The sequence below is a fragment of the Trichosurus vulpecula genome, chromosome 8 (assembly GCF_011100635.1).
Source record: "Trichosurus vulpecula isolate mTriVul1 chromosome 8, mTriVul1.pri, whole genome shotgun sequence".
Taxonomy (NCBI): domain Eukaryota; kingdom Metazoa; phylum Chordata; class Mammalia; order Diprotodontia; family Phalangeridae; genus Trichosurus; species Trichosurus vulpecula.
In genome coordinates, this window is record NC_050580.1 from 202751274 (window position 1) to 202768582 (window position 17309).

At 39.8% G+C, this 17309-nt stretch overlaps 1 protein-coding gene across 2 annotated transcripts in view; it reads right to left on the reverse strand.

Annotated features, from left to right (window-relative positions):
- AKAP6 (A-kinase anchoring protein 6) overlaps window positions 1-17309 on the reverse strand; it is a 495488-nt gene that overhangs the window by 382292 nt on the left and 95887 nt on the right. For both annotated transcript variants that reach the window (XM_036734767.1, XM_036734768.1), the window contains one exon: window positions 7932-8183. In XM_036734767.1, the coding sequence (XP_036590662.1) occupies window positions 7932-8183 (252 nt within the window). The remainder of the gene's footprint in view (window positions 1-7931; window positions 8184-17309) is intronic.

Below are 17309 nucleotides of genomic sequence, written 5' to 3' on the forward strand. Positions count from 1 at the left end.
AAAACAGAACCAAAGGAATGAAAAAATGGAACACAATGTGAAATATCTCACTGGAACAACCACTGACCTGGAGAATAGATGCAGGAGAGGGAATTTAAAAATTATTGGACTGCCTGAAAGCCATGATCAAAAAAAAAAGAACCTAGAAATCATCTTTCAAGAAATTATGAAGTAAAACTACCCTGATATTCTAGAGCCAGAGGGTAAAATAGAAATTAAAAGAATCCAGCAATCACCTCTTGAAAAAGATCCCAAAAAGAAAACTCCTAGGAATATTGTCACCAAATTCCAGAGCTCCCAGATCAAGAAGAAAATAGTACAAGCAGCCAGAAAGAAACAATGTGAATATTGTGGAAACATAATCAGGATAACACAAGATCTAGCAGCTTCTACATTAAGGGATCAAAGGGCTTGGAATACGATATCCCGGGGGTCAAAGGAGCTAGGATTAAAACCAAGAATCACCTATCCAGCAAAACTGAGTACAATGCTCCAAGGCATAATATGGATTTTGAATAAAATAGAGGACTTTCAAGCTTTCTCAATTAAAATACCAGAGCGGAATAGAAAATTTGACTTTCAAATACAAGAATCAATGGAAGCACCAAAAGGCAAACAAGGAAGAGAAATCATAAGGGACTTACTAAAGTTGAACCATTTTGTTTACATTCCTACACGGACAGATGATGTATGTAATTCATGAGACCTTTCTTAGTATTAGGGTAGTTGAAGGAAATAAATAAATATATAGATAGATAGACAGATAGATAGATAGATGGATAGATAGATAGATAGATAGATAGACAGATAGATAGATAGATGGAGGGTACAGGATGAGTTGAATATGAAGGGATGATATCTAAAAATGTAAAATAAAATTAAGGGGTGAGAGAGGAATATATTGAGAGAAGGAGCAAGGGAAAGATAGAATGGGGTAAATTATCTCACATAAAAGTGGCTAGAAAAATCAGTTCTGTTTGGAAGTGAAGAGGTGGCAGGTGAGGGGGAATCACTAAATATTGCTCTCATCGGATTTGACTTGAGGAGGGAATAGCATACACACTCAATTGGGTATCTTACTACACAGGAAAATAGGGGGAAGGGGATAAAATTGGGGAATGATAGAGGGGTAGGCAGATAGGAGGAGGAGGAAATCAAAAGCAAACACTTTTGAAAAGGGACAGGGTAAGGGGGCAGAGCCAAGATGGCAGCTGGAAAGCAGGGACTTGCCTAAAGCTCTCCCCCAGGACCCTCCAAACACCTATAAAAATGGCTCTGAACAAATTCTAGAACTGCAGAACCCATGAATTAGCAGAGGGAAGCAAGGCTCCAACCCAGGACAGCCTGGATGTTCCCTGGGTAAGGTCTATTGCACTGTGATGACAGCAGAGCAGAGCAGAGCACAGCTCAGTATGGGCCACACCAGGACCAACCAGACCAGGAGTCAGGTAGAACAGGCTATGGCACCCTGAATCAGGGAGCTGTAGCAGTTACCAGACTTCACAACTCACAAACACCAAAGACAGCAGAGAAGGTTAGTGGGAAAAACTGAGGGGACTGAGTAAAAGGAGTTCACAGTTCGGCCACCACCCCGGGGGTGGCAGAGGTGGTGTAGCTCAGAGGCTGCTTACAGAGCTACACCTGCAGTTGCTTCTGTCCCCTGACCCACCTGGTGGGAGGAATTACGTGGCAGATCAGAGAGTGAGTGCAGAGCCTACTTGGATCTGAGTCGCAGTCCAGGCTGGTGGTTCTTGGGGGAGGAGTACCGCTGCTGTGGCACAGCTTATTGTGTAGAAATAGCTCTGAAAACAACAGTGCAGCCCCTCAAGCTTGGGACAAAGTACTCTATACTCTACAAGCAGTTATACCCCGACAAAAAGCTCAAGTGTCAAGTAGTTGGCTGGGAACATGAACTGTGGGTGAAAATGGAGTCAGATTCACACTCAGACTTTGGAATCTTTCTTTGGTGACAAAGAAGACCAAAACATACAGCCAGAAGAAGTCAACAAAGTCAAAGAGCCTACATCAAAAAAACAAGAAAACAAAAAAACAAGAAAAACATGAACTGGCCTCAGGCCATGGAAGATCTCAAAAAGGATTTGGAAAAGCAACTAAGTAGAGGAAAAATGGGGAAGAGAAATGAGAGTGATGTGAGAAAACCATGAAAAACAAGTCCAGGACTGGCTAAAGGAGACCCAAAAAATACTGAAGAAAATAACACCTGAAAAAATAGACTAACCCAAATGGCAAAAGAGCTCGAAAAAGCCAATGAGGAGAAGAATGCCTTGAAAGGCAGAATGAGACAAATAGAAAAGGAGGTCCAAAGGACCACTGAAGAAAATACTACCTTAAAAATTAGATGGAACAAATGGAAGCTAGTGACTTTATGAGAAATCAAGATATTATAAAACAGAACCAAAGGAATGAAAAAATGGAAGACAATGTGAAATATCTCATTGGAAAAACCACTGACCTGGAAAATAGATCCAGGAGAGAGAATTTTAAAATTACTGGATCACCTGAAAGCCATGATCAAAAAAGGAACCTAGATATCATCTTTTAAGGAATTATCAAGAAAAACTGCCCTGATATTCAAGAACCAGAGGGTAAAATAGAAATTGAAAGAATCCACCGATTGCCTCCTCAAAAAGATTCCAAAAAGAAAACTCCTAGGAACATTGACGCCAAATTCAAGAGCTCCCAGATCAAGAACAAAATATGGCAAGCAGCCAGAAAGAAACAATTTGAGTATTGTGGAAACACAATCAGAATAACACAAGATCTAGCAGCTTCTATATTAAGGAATCAAAGGGCTTGGAATATGATATTCCGGAGGTCAATGGGGCTAGGATTAAAACCAAGAATCGCCTACCCAGCAAAACTGAATATCATGCTCCAAGGCAAAATATGGACTTTCAATAAAATGGAGGACTTTCAAGCTTTCTCAGTGAAAAGACCACAGCTGAATAGAAAATTTGACTTTCAAACACAAGAATCAAAAGAAGCATGAAAAAGTAAACAAGAAAGAGAAATCATAGGGGACTTACTAAAGTTGAACTGTTTTGTTTACATTCCTACATGGAAAGATGATGTGTATAATTCATGAGACCTCAGCATTAGGGTAGCTGAAAGGAATATATATACATACGTATACAGATAGATAGATATAGATATACACATATATATATGCATATAGACAAAGGTCACAGGGTGAGTTGAATATGAAAGGATGATATCTAAAAAAATGAAATAAAATCAAAGAGGAATACATTGAGAGAGGGAGAAAGGGAGAGATAGAATGGGGTAAATTATCTCACATAAGGGGGCATGAGTGAATCTTGCTCTCATCGGATTTGACCTGAGGAGGGAATAACATACACACTCAATTGGGTATCTTACCCCATAGGAAAGAAGGAGAAAAGAGATTAAAAAAGGGGGATGATAGAAGGGAGGGCAGATAGGAGGAGGAGGTAATCAAAAGCAAACACTTTTGAAAAGGGAAAGGGTCAAGGGAGAAAATTGAATAAAGGGGGATAGGATGGGAAAGAGCAAAATATAGTTAGTCTTTCACAACATGAGTATTGTGGAAGGGTTTTGCATAATGATACACATGTGGCCTATGTTGAATTGCTTGCCTTCTTAGGGAGGGTGGGTGGGGAGGGAAGAGGGGAGAGAATTTGGAACTCAAAGTTTTAAAAGCAGATGTTCAAAAAAAATTTTTTTTTGCATGCAATTAGGAAATAAGATATACAGGCAATGGGGCATAGAAATTTATCTTGCCCTACAAGATAGTAAGGGAAAAGGGGATGGGGGGAGTGGGGTGACATTAGGGAGGGCTCACCGGGGAATGGGGCAACCAGAATTTATGCCATCTTGGAGTGGGGAGGAGGGTAGAAATGGGGAGAAAATTTGTAACTCAAAATCTTGTGGAAATCAATGTTGAAAATTAAAATATTAAATCATAAAATAATTGTTAACAGAAAACAAATGAATGAATGCATCAAGAAAATAAGGTCTGCAAGCAAAGAACCAATAAATGTTCGTAACTTTCAAGAGAAAATCAAAAAGCCTTCATAATTATTAATTATTTTACATGGAACAGTTGGAGCTTCCTGGAGAGCAAAGCATTTTGTGGAAGAAATATTTGAGTATATACAATATTTACATTTCAGTAGTGCTGCTGAACTCATAGATGAAAGAGATAGCTGCTGGAGAGAAACAAGTCCTAATTACAGTACACATTTTACATTTAATCATGCTGGTGTGTATTAATTTTTAAAAGTTAACTGTCAGTGGAATGCATTCACTTCTGCTGCACAATGACCATTTCTCATTTAAAAGGGTTTTTTTAAGCATTTGTCTGACAGCTATGTGCCTGACACCGCAATGGAGAAAATATTTTTTTTTAATTATGTACTTTTTTGGCAGGGAGATGATATACATCAACAGTTTTAGGCCCAAATATATAATTTAATGCAAGGAGAAAAGTACTTTACTAAACAAAAGAACTCTGATGTTCTAAAACAATCCATATATGCCTAAAAAATGTATTCTTTCTTTTTCTGGGGTTTTCAGGTCCCACTATTCCAAACTAAATCATGCATGTTAACTATTCTTGTTTGACAGCATGTTTTATTCCATTTCCTCCTTCATTTGTCTGCAAATCTTTGCCAGCTGAATTTATTTAGACTTGGTTGAATGTTTCATCCCAATTTCCTCCCTTATTTCCCCTAATTTTAGTGTGGTGACAGGTATGATTGACTTAGAGCAAATAAGACAAAGAACTCAAGAAGCTGCCCTTTGTCTCGTATTAATCATTCGCTGAGCGACCTGCACTACTTAGGAGTCCACTCACTGCTGTGTACACTGATGGAGGGCAGACAAGGCCCAGATAACACAAAAACAATGGAGAAAGCATAATATCAAAGACAATTATAATTTGACAAGGATTCATGTAAGAGCTGCACGTTGATATGTACATACACACATATGTAATACATACATGTGTATAGATACATAGGTGTACATGTGTATGTATATATGTCCATATCTTCACATTCAAACAATCTTACTTTACAATCAGCCTACTACTGCGCTACATTCTAATTGACTTCTTTGTTGGTGTTCAGTAGTTTTTTACTTTTTGTGACTTTGTATGGGGTTTTCTCTAAAAAGATACTAGAATAGTCTGCCATTTCCTTTTCCAGCTCATTTTCACAGATGAGAAAACTGAGGCAAACAGAGGTTAAGTGACTTTCCCAGGGTCACACAGCTAGTGAGTGTCTGAGGTCACATTTGAACTCAAGTCTTCCTGACTTTAGGCCCAGCACTCTATTCACTGAGCCCCCTAGCTGCTATATTGCCTTCTAGCTCAATCCTATCATTTGGATTCCTGCCTTCCTATCTTTCTTTTCTTTTTCTTCTCTCCCTCCCTTCCTTCCTTCCTTCCTAACCCATTTCACTCTGAAGCTCATAGACTGGACCACAATAGGTCCCTGCCCAAGCTCCACTTAATGGCTATATTTTGGGACCTCCTGTCTCAGAGTGAATGTCAATGGTAACTGTTTCTCTTTTGAATAGCAACCTTGAGGGTCTTCCCCTCCCCATTTTTTTTTCTTTTTTCTAATTAAAGGGGCCATCCCTGGACTCACTTCTTAAAGAGGCCTATTGACTGAATGGCTATTAGCTCACTCAAAGTGAAAACCTGAAAAGGCCTTAGCCTAAAAGGGCCAGGGTCTCCCATTGCATCCTGGGCCATCTCCAGTCGCCCTGGTGAATATCAGGCCATTGGACCCAGATGACTCTGGAGGAGAAAGTGAGGCTGGTGACCTTGCACAGCCCTCCCTCACTCAAATCAAAGTCAACTCCAAGTCATGTAATCATTTTCCTGATGTCATGGTCCTCTTTGAAAACAAAGGAGAAACACAATATTGGAGGATATTTCAATATATTTGTGGATGTTCCTTGACCTTCCAGTTTATCATCTTCAGTACTCATGATCTACATTTTCAATCTACCTTGGCCACCCACAGGAATGGTCACATAATAGATTTCACCATTACTCATAATTATGCCACCTTCATGACTGTAAATTCTGAAATCTCTTTTTGTGATCATAATCTCCTATTCTTCCATCTATCACCTCACCTTATACCTCCTAAACCAATTCTTCATCCTCACCATGACCTTTATTCCATCTCTCCTCCCATGTTCCTCCAATACATCATATTATCTGGCCTTATTTTCCTCTATTAACCCTATAATTGAGCAATTCAACTATATAGACTGCTCTATCCACCTCTGCCTGGCATTGCAAGACCTCAACAACCTATGGCCCTCCCAACCTCTCTATCTTTGGTCTATCCAATACAAGCATTTAGTAAACTACATACAAAGCATTGTGCTAGATGCTGGGGATGAAAAGATAAAATAGCCTCTTCCCTCACGGAACTTATATTCTACTATGGGAATATAAAACACCTAAATATATACATTATAATTTGAGACAAGAGATAGTATCCCCATTACACCATATTGGTCTCCTCTGTGTACTCTACCCTTTAGACAACATGGACTATTCCCTAGCCTTGGAATAAACCATGCCCTTTCCTGTCTCCATGACTTTGCTTATACTATTGCTTAGATGAGGAATGTCCCACCTCTTCTTCTCTCACCTTGTGAATTTTAAGCTATGCTTCAGATCCCAACTCAAATGCCATTCCCTCCTCAAAGCCTTCCCTGGTATTCATCAGGAACAACCACCTCCTTAGATTTCACTTAGCTCTTGGCTTTTTATTTCTCTACTGCATTTGTCATGTAATATTGTGTATTAAAGCTACCTGGATTTATTTCTTATTCTCTTACTAAACCAAAAATTCCAAAGAGGACTACGTATTCTTTAAATCTTACTTCCCCACCCCACTTCCATTGGATGTAGGTATCCAACATGCTTAGCTGCCAAATACACACATATATATGTACATATGTACATACACACACACACACACACATACACACACGCCCCACAGTTGCTAAAGTATCCTCTGGGCTATGCCTTTTGCCACAAAGCAACCAAAACAATATGCATTTACTGAAGAATTTTCCATAAATATGGAACTTTAGTTCCTACTACTAATGCTATATGTGTGTGAACACACACACACATACACACACACACAAAATCTATCACTTTTCACCTAGATTTCAAAATCCTTTATGATAATTAACTTATTTTTCATCATTTTCCTAAATTTCATCTAGATAAAAGACTGCTGAGGTTGAAATTCCCTCCACTAGTACAGACTGCCAACTTGTCTGTAATTTATAGCCTTAGAAAGTCACCTAGGGCCCTGACTTGCCCACTGTCACATAGTGTGTATGTCAGAAACAGGACTTGAACACAGGTCATTTTGACCCCAAGGCTGAGTCCTCAATCCGGTACCCTAGGCTACCTCTCTGATGTCTGTATCACCTTTAAAATCACCAAACTCTTTCCTCACCTTATCCATTTTGTGGAATGGGGAAATCAAGATAGTAAGGTTTATAAGGAATTTAGGGCAGCTAAGTGGCACAGTAGATAAAGCACTAGGCTTGGAATCAGAAGACTCATCTTCCTGAGTTCATCAACCTCAGACACTTCCTAGCTATGTGATCCTGGGCAAGTCACTTAACCCTGTTTGCCTCAGTTCCTCACCTGTAAAATGGGCTGGACAAGGAAATGGTAAAGCACTCTGGTATCTTTGCCAAGAAAACCCAGAATGGGGTCAACAAGAGTCAAAGACAACTGAAATGACTCAACACAACAAAATAAGGAGTTTGCCCGAAGTTATATATAACAATCAACTGGGGAAAAAATGTTTTTCATGGCATTAAATTTAAAAATGCTTCCCAACAGGGAACAATACTTCTCCCTATCAAAGAGCCATACACACCTCCGTTGTCTCTTCAGAGAAGGCCTGAAGAATATCAGTCTGCCTGGTGTAGTTTCCATTGGCGTCCTGTAATCCTTGGAGAATGCGCTCTCTCAGAACCAGAACAGAGACCCGCAGCTGGTGCCAGAGAAGCTGGACTGTGTGGATGTCAACTATCACATTGACAGAGTAGGACAGAAGCTTCAGGGAAAACTCGGTTTCTAGGAGGGCGTGAATTTGTTCGACGTGATCAGAAATGTCTTCACATATGTCCTATGAGAGAGAGAGAGAGACAGAGAGAATATGAGATTAATTTGGGTTCAATGGACAAGACACCACTTATCAAGACTTAGGTCAACCCAGGTCTCAGGCTATTGCAGATCTGGTATTTGGCCTTTTGTTACTGCCTTGGGTAGGATACGTATTTGCCTCAGTGCCCCACTGATGAATCTGTGCCCTCAGCAGGCATGCAGGTAAATGGATCTCTTCCTTAAACCACAAAAGTCTTGCTAGCTATTGTTTCTTGTGGGCAAAATGAAGGGTCAGCTGAGGTGAAGGGCTGGCTCTATGAATGCCTTTGCTGTTTTCTTTCTACTGCTTGGGCATTTGTCAAGGAAGCCAGTAACTGTGCTCTTTGCCAGGCTGTTTGCAGTGAGGTGGCTAAACTGGGCACCATATGTGCCAACATAGGAAGATCATCATCCAAAGACCTTTTGCCATTAGGAAGTCAATTGGGAATGAGCGCTCAATTCATCCATGAAAGATTCACCCTACTGTCTCTCAGAGAGATACTTCTTAAAAATTAGATTCATGGCAGGTAGCCAAAATTGCAAGCATGATTTGCAAGATGAAATGTGATTTTTTTAAAGCAATAAAATTCTCTCCAAAAGCACTCAGAAGTGGCAGAAGAACTAGGAGATGCCATTCTAAAAATGTTGCTGTAGGGGCATTGGATTTTTTTCCCATATAACCAGCACCACATTTTCAATCAGTGCCTACCCATGAGCATCATAAATTTAAACATACCCTCCCTCCTTCCGTCCCTCCCATCCCAATAGATAGATGAGTTAGGTCTACCAAATTTCCATAGTACTAACAGGGGCCAGTGACATCAGCTATTCAATTTGTCAAAGGAATTAGTTTAAAGTTTGTGTGTATATGTGTGTGTGTGTGCATGTATATGTGTGTGTCAAAGGAGTTAAAGTGTGTGTGTGTGTGTGTGTGTGTGTGTGTAGTTGGGGGAGGAGTCTAGAAGAATTTGTGATTACATTAATATAAGGAACTCTCAGTATGGAAATTCCATTTCTGTGTTTTGGAAATGACTGTCTCCCACTCCTAGATTGTACTACCTCTTCACTTTTATCGCTTAGAATCTCTATTTTCCTTCAAAAATTTAATTGAATTTAAATTTTGGCATCCCCTCTGTGAAACCTGTTCTAATCACTCCCCTGCTGTTCATACCTCTCCCTATAAATTACTGTATAGTTATTTTGTATAGACATATACATGCACACAATGTCTCCCCCTATAAGATGTTAAGCCACCTTGAGGGTAAATATATGTTTCGCTTTTGTTTCTATATTCCCAGTACCTAGAACATAGTAGGCACAGAATAAATGATTGGTTGACTAAAGTATGGAGTTATCTGGGGCCGTGAGACTTGGAGTGACTTGCCCATGGTCACATTTGAGCCCAGGATCTTCTTAACTCCAAGGTTAGTCCTTTACCACTTTTGCAAGCTACTGTTGATAGCTAAAAGCTTCAAGTGCCTTGAAAACATTCCCAGGTAGAAAATAATCCCTTTTTTAGCTGGGTATTATACATAACAGGCATTTAATAACTGTTTTAAATTTAATTGGAATGCTTCCATGATAAAAGAAAAGATTTTTTCATTTTTTAATATAAGCCTAAGATCTCTAAGATTTGATTGACTTCACCATCACAAATGGCAAAGTAGCTCTCTTAACCAAGCCAGAGAGCCCTTCTTAGATTATAAATTAAAACTCTGTTACTAATGATATAACGCTAAAATAAATATAGATATTGCCTAATAACTGGAAAAATAACAAGTGAAAACCATAAATTTGAGGGGAAACCCCTGTGACAAATGCCTGGGATATTAAGAAACAATAACTGCATTATACCTTCAATTAAGACTGCAAAAATGGCTCTTGAGAAGAAATAATAATTGTTTAAAACTACAATATTAAGTACGTTAACAAATTCGATGAAATAAAATTTTGAAACCCCTTAGGAAAGCTAGGGTACTAGTTGTTCTGACCTAAAGAAAATGGTCTAATTAAAGTGTAAATGTCATTTTCTCCATCCTCAGAGAATAGCTTATAATAATTTTGGAGAGAAAAACGAAACAAATACATCACCAATTCTAAAATGTTACTGATGGAGGAGACTATAAATCAAATGTTCCTGCCCTTTGTTTTACAGATGAAGACATTAAGGCCAAAGGAAGTTAAGATGTCTTGCCACCAAAGTTCACACACCAGTTTAATTGTGGAGGCAGGTCTACAACTGAGGTTTTCTTGACTTCAATTCTATGGTCTTTCTAATATGCCACAAAAAATCAAAACATTCACATCAGCCATCCTGTCCAAAGGCAAGAAAGCCAGCAAGTCTGGACCATAGCATGCTTGAAGGAGAATAACGTATACTAAACTTGGATAGGCAGATTGGAGCCAGGGTATGACAAGACTTTAAAAGTTAAACAGGTAAATTTGTATTTTATCCAAGAGATAAGGTGCCACTGTACTAGAGCTGGGCAGCTAGATGGCTCAGTGGATAGAACACTAAGCCTGGAGTCAGGAACACTCATCGTTCTGAATTCAAATTTGGCTTCAGATACTTAGTAGCTGTGTGACCCTGAGCAAGTCACTTAACCTGCTTGCCTCAATTTCCTTATCTGTAAAAATGAGCTGGAGAAGGAAATGGCAAACCACTCTAGTATACTTGCCCTACCCATTCCTGGATCCCCTCCCTCTCTCTGGTTGAAGGAGGTGGGAGGTAGACATCTGGGAGCTCCTCCCTCATCCTCCTGCATTTAAGGATGGGAATCGTGGAATCTTCCCCATCATTTCTCATCCAGCTGCATTCCTGGACTTCACCATCTCCAGAAACTCATCATTCTGAAAGATGAAATCAACTCTTTCTCCCGACTATGCTACTCTATATACTACCTGAGAAAATGGCCATGAGAAAATATGTCAAAAGAAAAATACGAGAGATTTGAAGAGATTTTTATACACCCAATGTGTATTTAAGAATTTCAATTCCACAACTAATATTCGGGAAAATTTTTGGAACCATGTGCCAAATTTTAATCCTAGTGTGATCTAGACTCCTGATCTTCAGGGCCTCATTGGATCACATCTCTCCTGAAAAGCCCGAAGCCTGAAATTGTCTATTCCAAAGGCATTTCGAGTTGTATTGCCATATTTCTTGGCTTAACTCCCTCTTATTTATTCCTTTCTTCATAGAATCACAGAGTTGGAAGGGTCATTATTGGTCATCTAATCCAATAAAATTATTTTGAAGAAAAGTAAAGTTATTTGCTCAAAGGTATATAACTAATGAATGGGAAATACAAGCACTCAAACCCAAATCTCCTGGCTCTGAACTCAGTTCTTTATCTACTCCTTCAGGATGCCTTGCAGCCCTTTCCTCTAGCTGACCTAAGAACAAGGTCCAGCCCAGTTTGGTTTTTTTCCAGTCATTCTTGCATGTCCTCACTTAACATTAAGTGCTTCTCTGAAAGCACAGAAGTAAGTGATGTGTCATGGGGGCCTGTTAGTTCTAGAAGAACAACATTAAAAATGGACAGCTTGCTGAATGAAGAAGTTCCACAATGGTGGCAAATGGTGAAGTTCCACAAAATTAATACTTGTTTATATTGTTTGCTTATGTATTAATGACATTCATATTACTGATAGTTTGGAAAATAGTGATGGTCAGAGCAATAGTATGTGAGATATTAGAATACATAATAATGAGCCACCTATCTGCCATAAATTTCATATTGTCTTTACAATGCTGAAACACACAGATAAGAGGCTAGGCTCCTACAGACCTGTAAAGAAAACACCTTTCAGCAGGTTTACATTAGAAAAAAATTCTCTCTTTATTAACTTTCTCCACTCACATTTTCATCTGATTCAGGCCACCAGTTTGGCTGGCCCCATGTGACCCATCTCAAGTTTAATACCACTGATATAAAGGATATCATCACAGAAGCATCAGACCAGAAAGAGAGATGGGTTTATAATGTCACAAGAACAAGAAATAAATGAGGACATGGACTGTGTGTGCCAGTGGTACACAGGCAACAAGAGATCTCGAGCAAGCATTCTTTACTTTTTGGGGGGTGAGAGGCCTATTGGACAATCTGGTGAAGCTTTCTGAAAAATAACATTTTAAATGCATAAAATACATAGAAATAGAAGTGAAACTAATCATATTGAAATACAGTTTTTGAAAAAAAATTTAAACAAGTTGTCAGACCTCAGTTTAAGAACCACTGATCTAAAGGAAGATCTTCGGCATGTAGAATCAGTGAAAGATTTGTGGGAGAACATGGACCAGGGCAGTGGAGAATAAGAAAGTGTGGCTGACCTCTGGGAATGCCTACATTGAAAAGTCATAGATCCACAGAAGGATTAAAAGCCATTCCTAAAATTCCCAACCACTCTTCTTGATGCCTCTTTCAGAGGCAGGTTGAAGACATTGGAAACCATGTCACCTGTAAGCTTAGAGATAGCAATTCTCAGTCTGGTGCCTAATATGGGTAGGGTTTAGGAAATAAAAGCAAAAAGAAGACCTGGTGAAGGATCTCCAGGGCACTTCTCAAATCAGTTTCTCATTGATCTTTGAATTATAAACGTGCAGTTTTAAAGCAGCAGCATGACCAAAACCTTATCCGACACAGTATATTCAAATGCAAATATTACTTATGTATGACCCTTGTGCTTAATAAAACATGTTAAGATATTTGGGAGACAATATATGTTTTCAGAACGGTACAGGTGACTGCTTTGTCCTCAGATTGTTGTAAACGCTCGACATCTCTATTTTCTCAGAAATTGCAAGTCGCAATTTTGTAAGGGCATAACACTAATAAAACTATAATAATCAGTTGTAATTTTATAACTTTGGGGCTATTATCTTGCAAGCATAAAAGAAAATGAGGCTATCCAGAGACTATTTCAGAATGAATTAAAGAAAATGGTGACACATAGAAATGCCATTTCACTGTTATGTAAGGTTCCCCGCTCCTCCACAACTGCCAAGGTATTCAAGGGTGACTAGAATGACTTCAGATCTTTTTTTAAATTGCATATACACACATAAATACACACACACACACACACACACACACACACACACACACACACACACACACATACTCACTCATATATCATCAACTGTACTGAAGCGTCTTGAGATCAGAACTGTTTACAGGAAAAGTACTACATAGGCCAAGCTGCCAAATGGCCACATCACTCAAGCTTTCAGACACCTTCTGAGCCTCAACTGAACAGCTGCTCTTGTCTGTCAGGGAGGCAAGAGTTCTTCCATGGTTACTAAAGTAGTCCTGTTACAAACATTGATGGGAACCAAGATATAAACATTCCCTACAAGGGCCTGCCTGGATTTTGCTTGTTGTTAGGCTGTTGTTGTTCTTGTTGGGGTGTATATGTGTGCTTTATATTGAGGATTCAAGTTCTTTGAAATAGGAATGTGCATGTATGTGTGTGTTTGTACATTGGTGACAAATATATGCATACAAACAGGCACGCATATATATATATACACATATATGTGTGTTATATATGTATTTGTGGGTATATACACAATACACATATACATATATATATATATACACACATACATATGCTTTTTATCCCATTTTTCTAGAAAAAACATGAGGTTCTTAAGATAACGGTGCTATTTTAGATATTGGTCTATAGCCAAGGTGGAAATACCATAACTCTTATGTAGAGCGGTAGTCAGGATGGTTGCCAAGAAAACACCAAATTTCTTGGCAACACCAAATGTGTTCATGAAAAGATCACTACTGAAACAACTAAACAACAACAAAACCAAGATGAGGCTATCGGGACTTTACTGAAGGACAGATTGTTGTTCAAAGGTAGAAAACAGGGAGGCAGAGCCAAGATGGCGGCTGGAAAGCAGGGACTTGCTTGAACTTCCCCCCAGGTTACTCCAAATACCTATAAAAAAAGGCTCTGAACAAATTCTAGAACTGCAGAATCCACAAAATAGAAGAGGGAAGCAGGGCTCCAGCCCAGGACAGCCTGGATGGTCGCAGGGGAAGGTCTATCACATGGAACTGGGAGCAGAGCTGAGCAGAGTCCAGCATGAGCTGTGCCTGGACCAACCAGACCAGGAGCCGGGCAGAAGAGGCCCTAGTGCCCTGAATCAGTGAGCTGTGGCAGTTACCAGACTTTTCAACCCACAAATACCAAAGACAACAGAGAAGGTTAGTGGGTAAAACTGCAGGGACTGCGTGAAAGGAGTTCATGGTTCGGCCACCACACTGGGGGGCAGCAGAGGTGGTGCAACTCTGAGGCTGCTTACAGAGCTACAGCTGCAGTTGCTTCTGGGCCCAGGACTACCTGGTGGGAGGAATTAAGTGGTGAATCAGAGCAGGAGTGAAGAGCCAGCTGAGATCTGAGTCCGGTCCAGGTTGGTGGTTCTTGGGGGAGGAGTAGCACTGGTGTGGCAGAGCTTGCTGTGTAAAAATAGCTCTAAAAACAACAGCGCAGCCCCTCAAGCTTGGGAAAAAGTACTCTCTGCTCTACAAGCAGTCATACCCCAACAAAAAACTCAAGGGTCAAGTAAGTTGGCTGGGAACACAGCGAGGCAGCAAAAACAGAATGAGATTCAGACTCAGATTTTGGAATCTTTCTTTGGTGAAAAAGAAGACCAAAACATACAACCAGAAGAAGTTAACAAAGTCAAAGAGCCTACATCGAAAGCCTCCAAGAAAAACATGAACTGGTCTCAGGCCATAGAAGAGCTCAAAAAGGATTTGGAAAAGCAAGTTAGAGAAGTGGTGGAAAAATTGGGAAGAGAAATGAGAGTGATGTGATAAAACCATGGGAAACAAGTGAATGACTGGCTAAAGGAGACCCAAAAAATACTGAAGAAAATAACACCTGAAAAAAATAGATTAACTCAAATGGCAAAAGAGTTCCAAAAAGCCAAGGAGGAGTAGAATGCCTTGAAAGGCAGAATTAGCCAAATGGAAAAGGAGGTCCAAAAGACCACTGAAGAAAATATTACCTTAAAAATTAGATTGGAGAAGTGGAAGCTAGTGACTTTATGAGAAATCAAGATATTATAAAACAGAACCAAAGGAATGAAAAAATGGAAGACAATATGAAATATCTCATTGGAAAAACCTGGAAAATAGATCCAGGAGAGATAAAAATTATTGGACTACCTGAAATCCATGATCAAAAAAGAACCCAGATATCATCTTTCAAGAAATTATCAAGGAGAACTGCCCTGATGTTCTAGAGCCAGAGGCTAAAATAGAAATTGAAAGAATCCACTGATCATCTTCTGTAAAAGATCCCAAAAAGAAAACTCCTAGGAATATTGTCGCCAAATTCTAGAGCTCCCAGATCAAGGAGAAAATACTGCAAGCAGTCAGAAAGAAACAATTTGAGTACTGTGGAAACACAATCAGGATAACACAAGATCTAGCAGCTTCTACATTAAGGGATCAAAGGGCTTGGAATATGATATTCCAGAAGTCAATGGAGTTAGGATTAAGACCAAGAATAACCTACCCAGCAAAACTCAATATCATACTCCAAGGCATGAAGGGGTGATATCTAAAAAAAAAAATCAAATTAAGGGATGAGAGAGGAATATATTGAGAGAGGGAGAAAGAGAGAGATAGAATGGGGTAAATTATCTCACATAAAAGTGGCAAGAAAAAGCAGTTCTGTAGGAAGGGAAGAGGGGACAGGTGAGAGGGAATGAGTGAATCTTGTTCTCATTGGATTTGACCTGAGGAGGGAATAACATACACACTCAAATGGGTATCTTACTCCACAGGAAAGAAGGAGGAAGGAGATAAAAAAAGGGGGATGATAGAACGGAGGGCAGATAGCAGGAGGGAGGTAATCAAAAGCAAACACTTTCAAAAAGGGACAGGGTCAAGGGAGAAAATTGAATAAAGGGGGATAGGATAGGAAGGAGTAAAACATAGTTACTCTTTCACAACATGAGTATTGTGGAAGGGTTTTACATAATGATACACATATGGCCTATGTTGAATTGCTTGCCTTCTTAGGGAGGGTGAGTGGGGAGGGAAGAAGGGAGAGAACTTGGAACTCAAAATTTTAGAAACAGATGTTCAAAAAAAAAGTTTTTGCATGCAACTAGGAAATAAGATACACAGGCAACGGGCATAGAAATTTATCTTGCCCTAAAAGTAAGGGAAAAGGGGGTGGGGGGAGTGGGGTGACAGAAGGGAGGGCTGACTGGGGAACGGGGCAACCTGAATATATGCCATCTTGGAGTTGGGGGGGAGGGTAGAAATGGGGAGAAAATTTGTAATTCAAACTCTTGTGAAAATCAATGCTGAAAACTAACAATATTAAATAAATTAAATCAAATAAAAAGAAACAAAAGTAGAAAACCTGCATAGAGATTGTATTCCTCTAAACCAGAACGATGTGAACTTGTTTGTATTTATTAATATTTGGACAACTTATTTAAACATAACTGGTTTGTTTTGTGTTTCTGTGTATTGTATTTTATGCATTTTAAAACATTGTTCCAAGAAGGGGTCCATAGGCTTCACCAGACTGCCAAAGGGGTCCCTGACACAAGAGTAGCAAAGAATCCCTACTGTGTGCTAAGGAAGGGAGGTGTGGCTCAGTGCCTAGTCGTGGGGCTGGGGAGGGAGTAATGGCCACCATAGGATGATCAGAGTTCAAGATGAGGAGCTTGAGTGACTCATGAGATATCTGAACAAATGGCAATTTTTCATCTGCCTTACAGTTAGAAAGGGAGATGGGCCATGACCCAGCAAACTTTTACCTTCATCTAAGGAGCCCATATTGTTGTCCAGCCAGCAGATCTTCTCAGTGCCAAGAGTGATGGCCCAGGGGCTGCCTCCTAGAGGTCTTGCTGACTGGAGTGGGGGGCAGGGAGAGACAACGACTGTTCCATAAAAAATGGAAGCCTTGGAGAAGGGGAAAGCAGGGGAAAAGAGGCTGTCATTCCTGCCAGAGGACCATGCTTTCCCAGTATCACCTCTGCTCCACTAACACTGGGGACCTTATCTTTTCATGAATCGACTCCCTCCTAGTCTTCTCAAACTCTTTTGAGGCTCAGAACCCAGGGCTT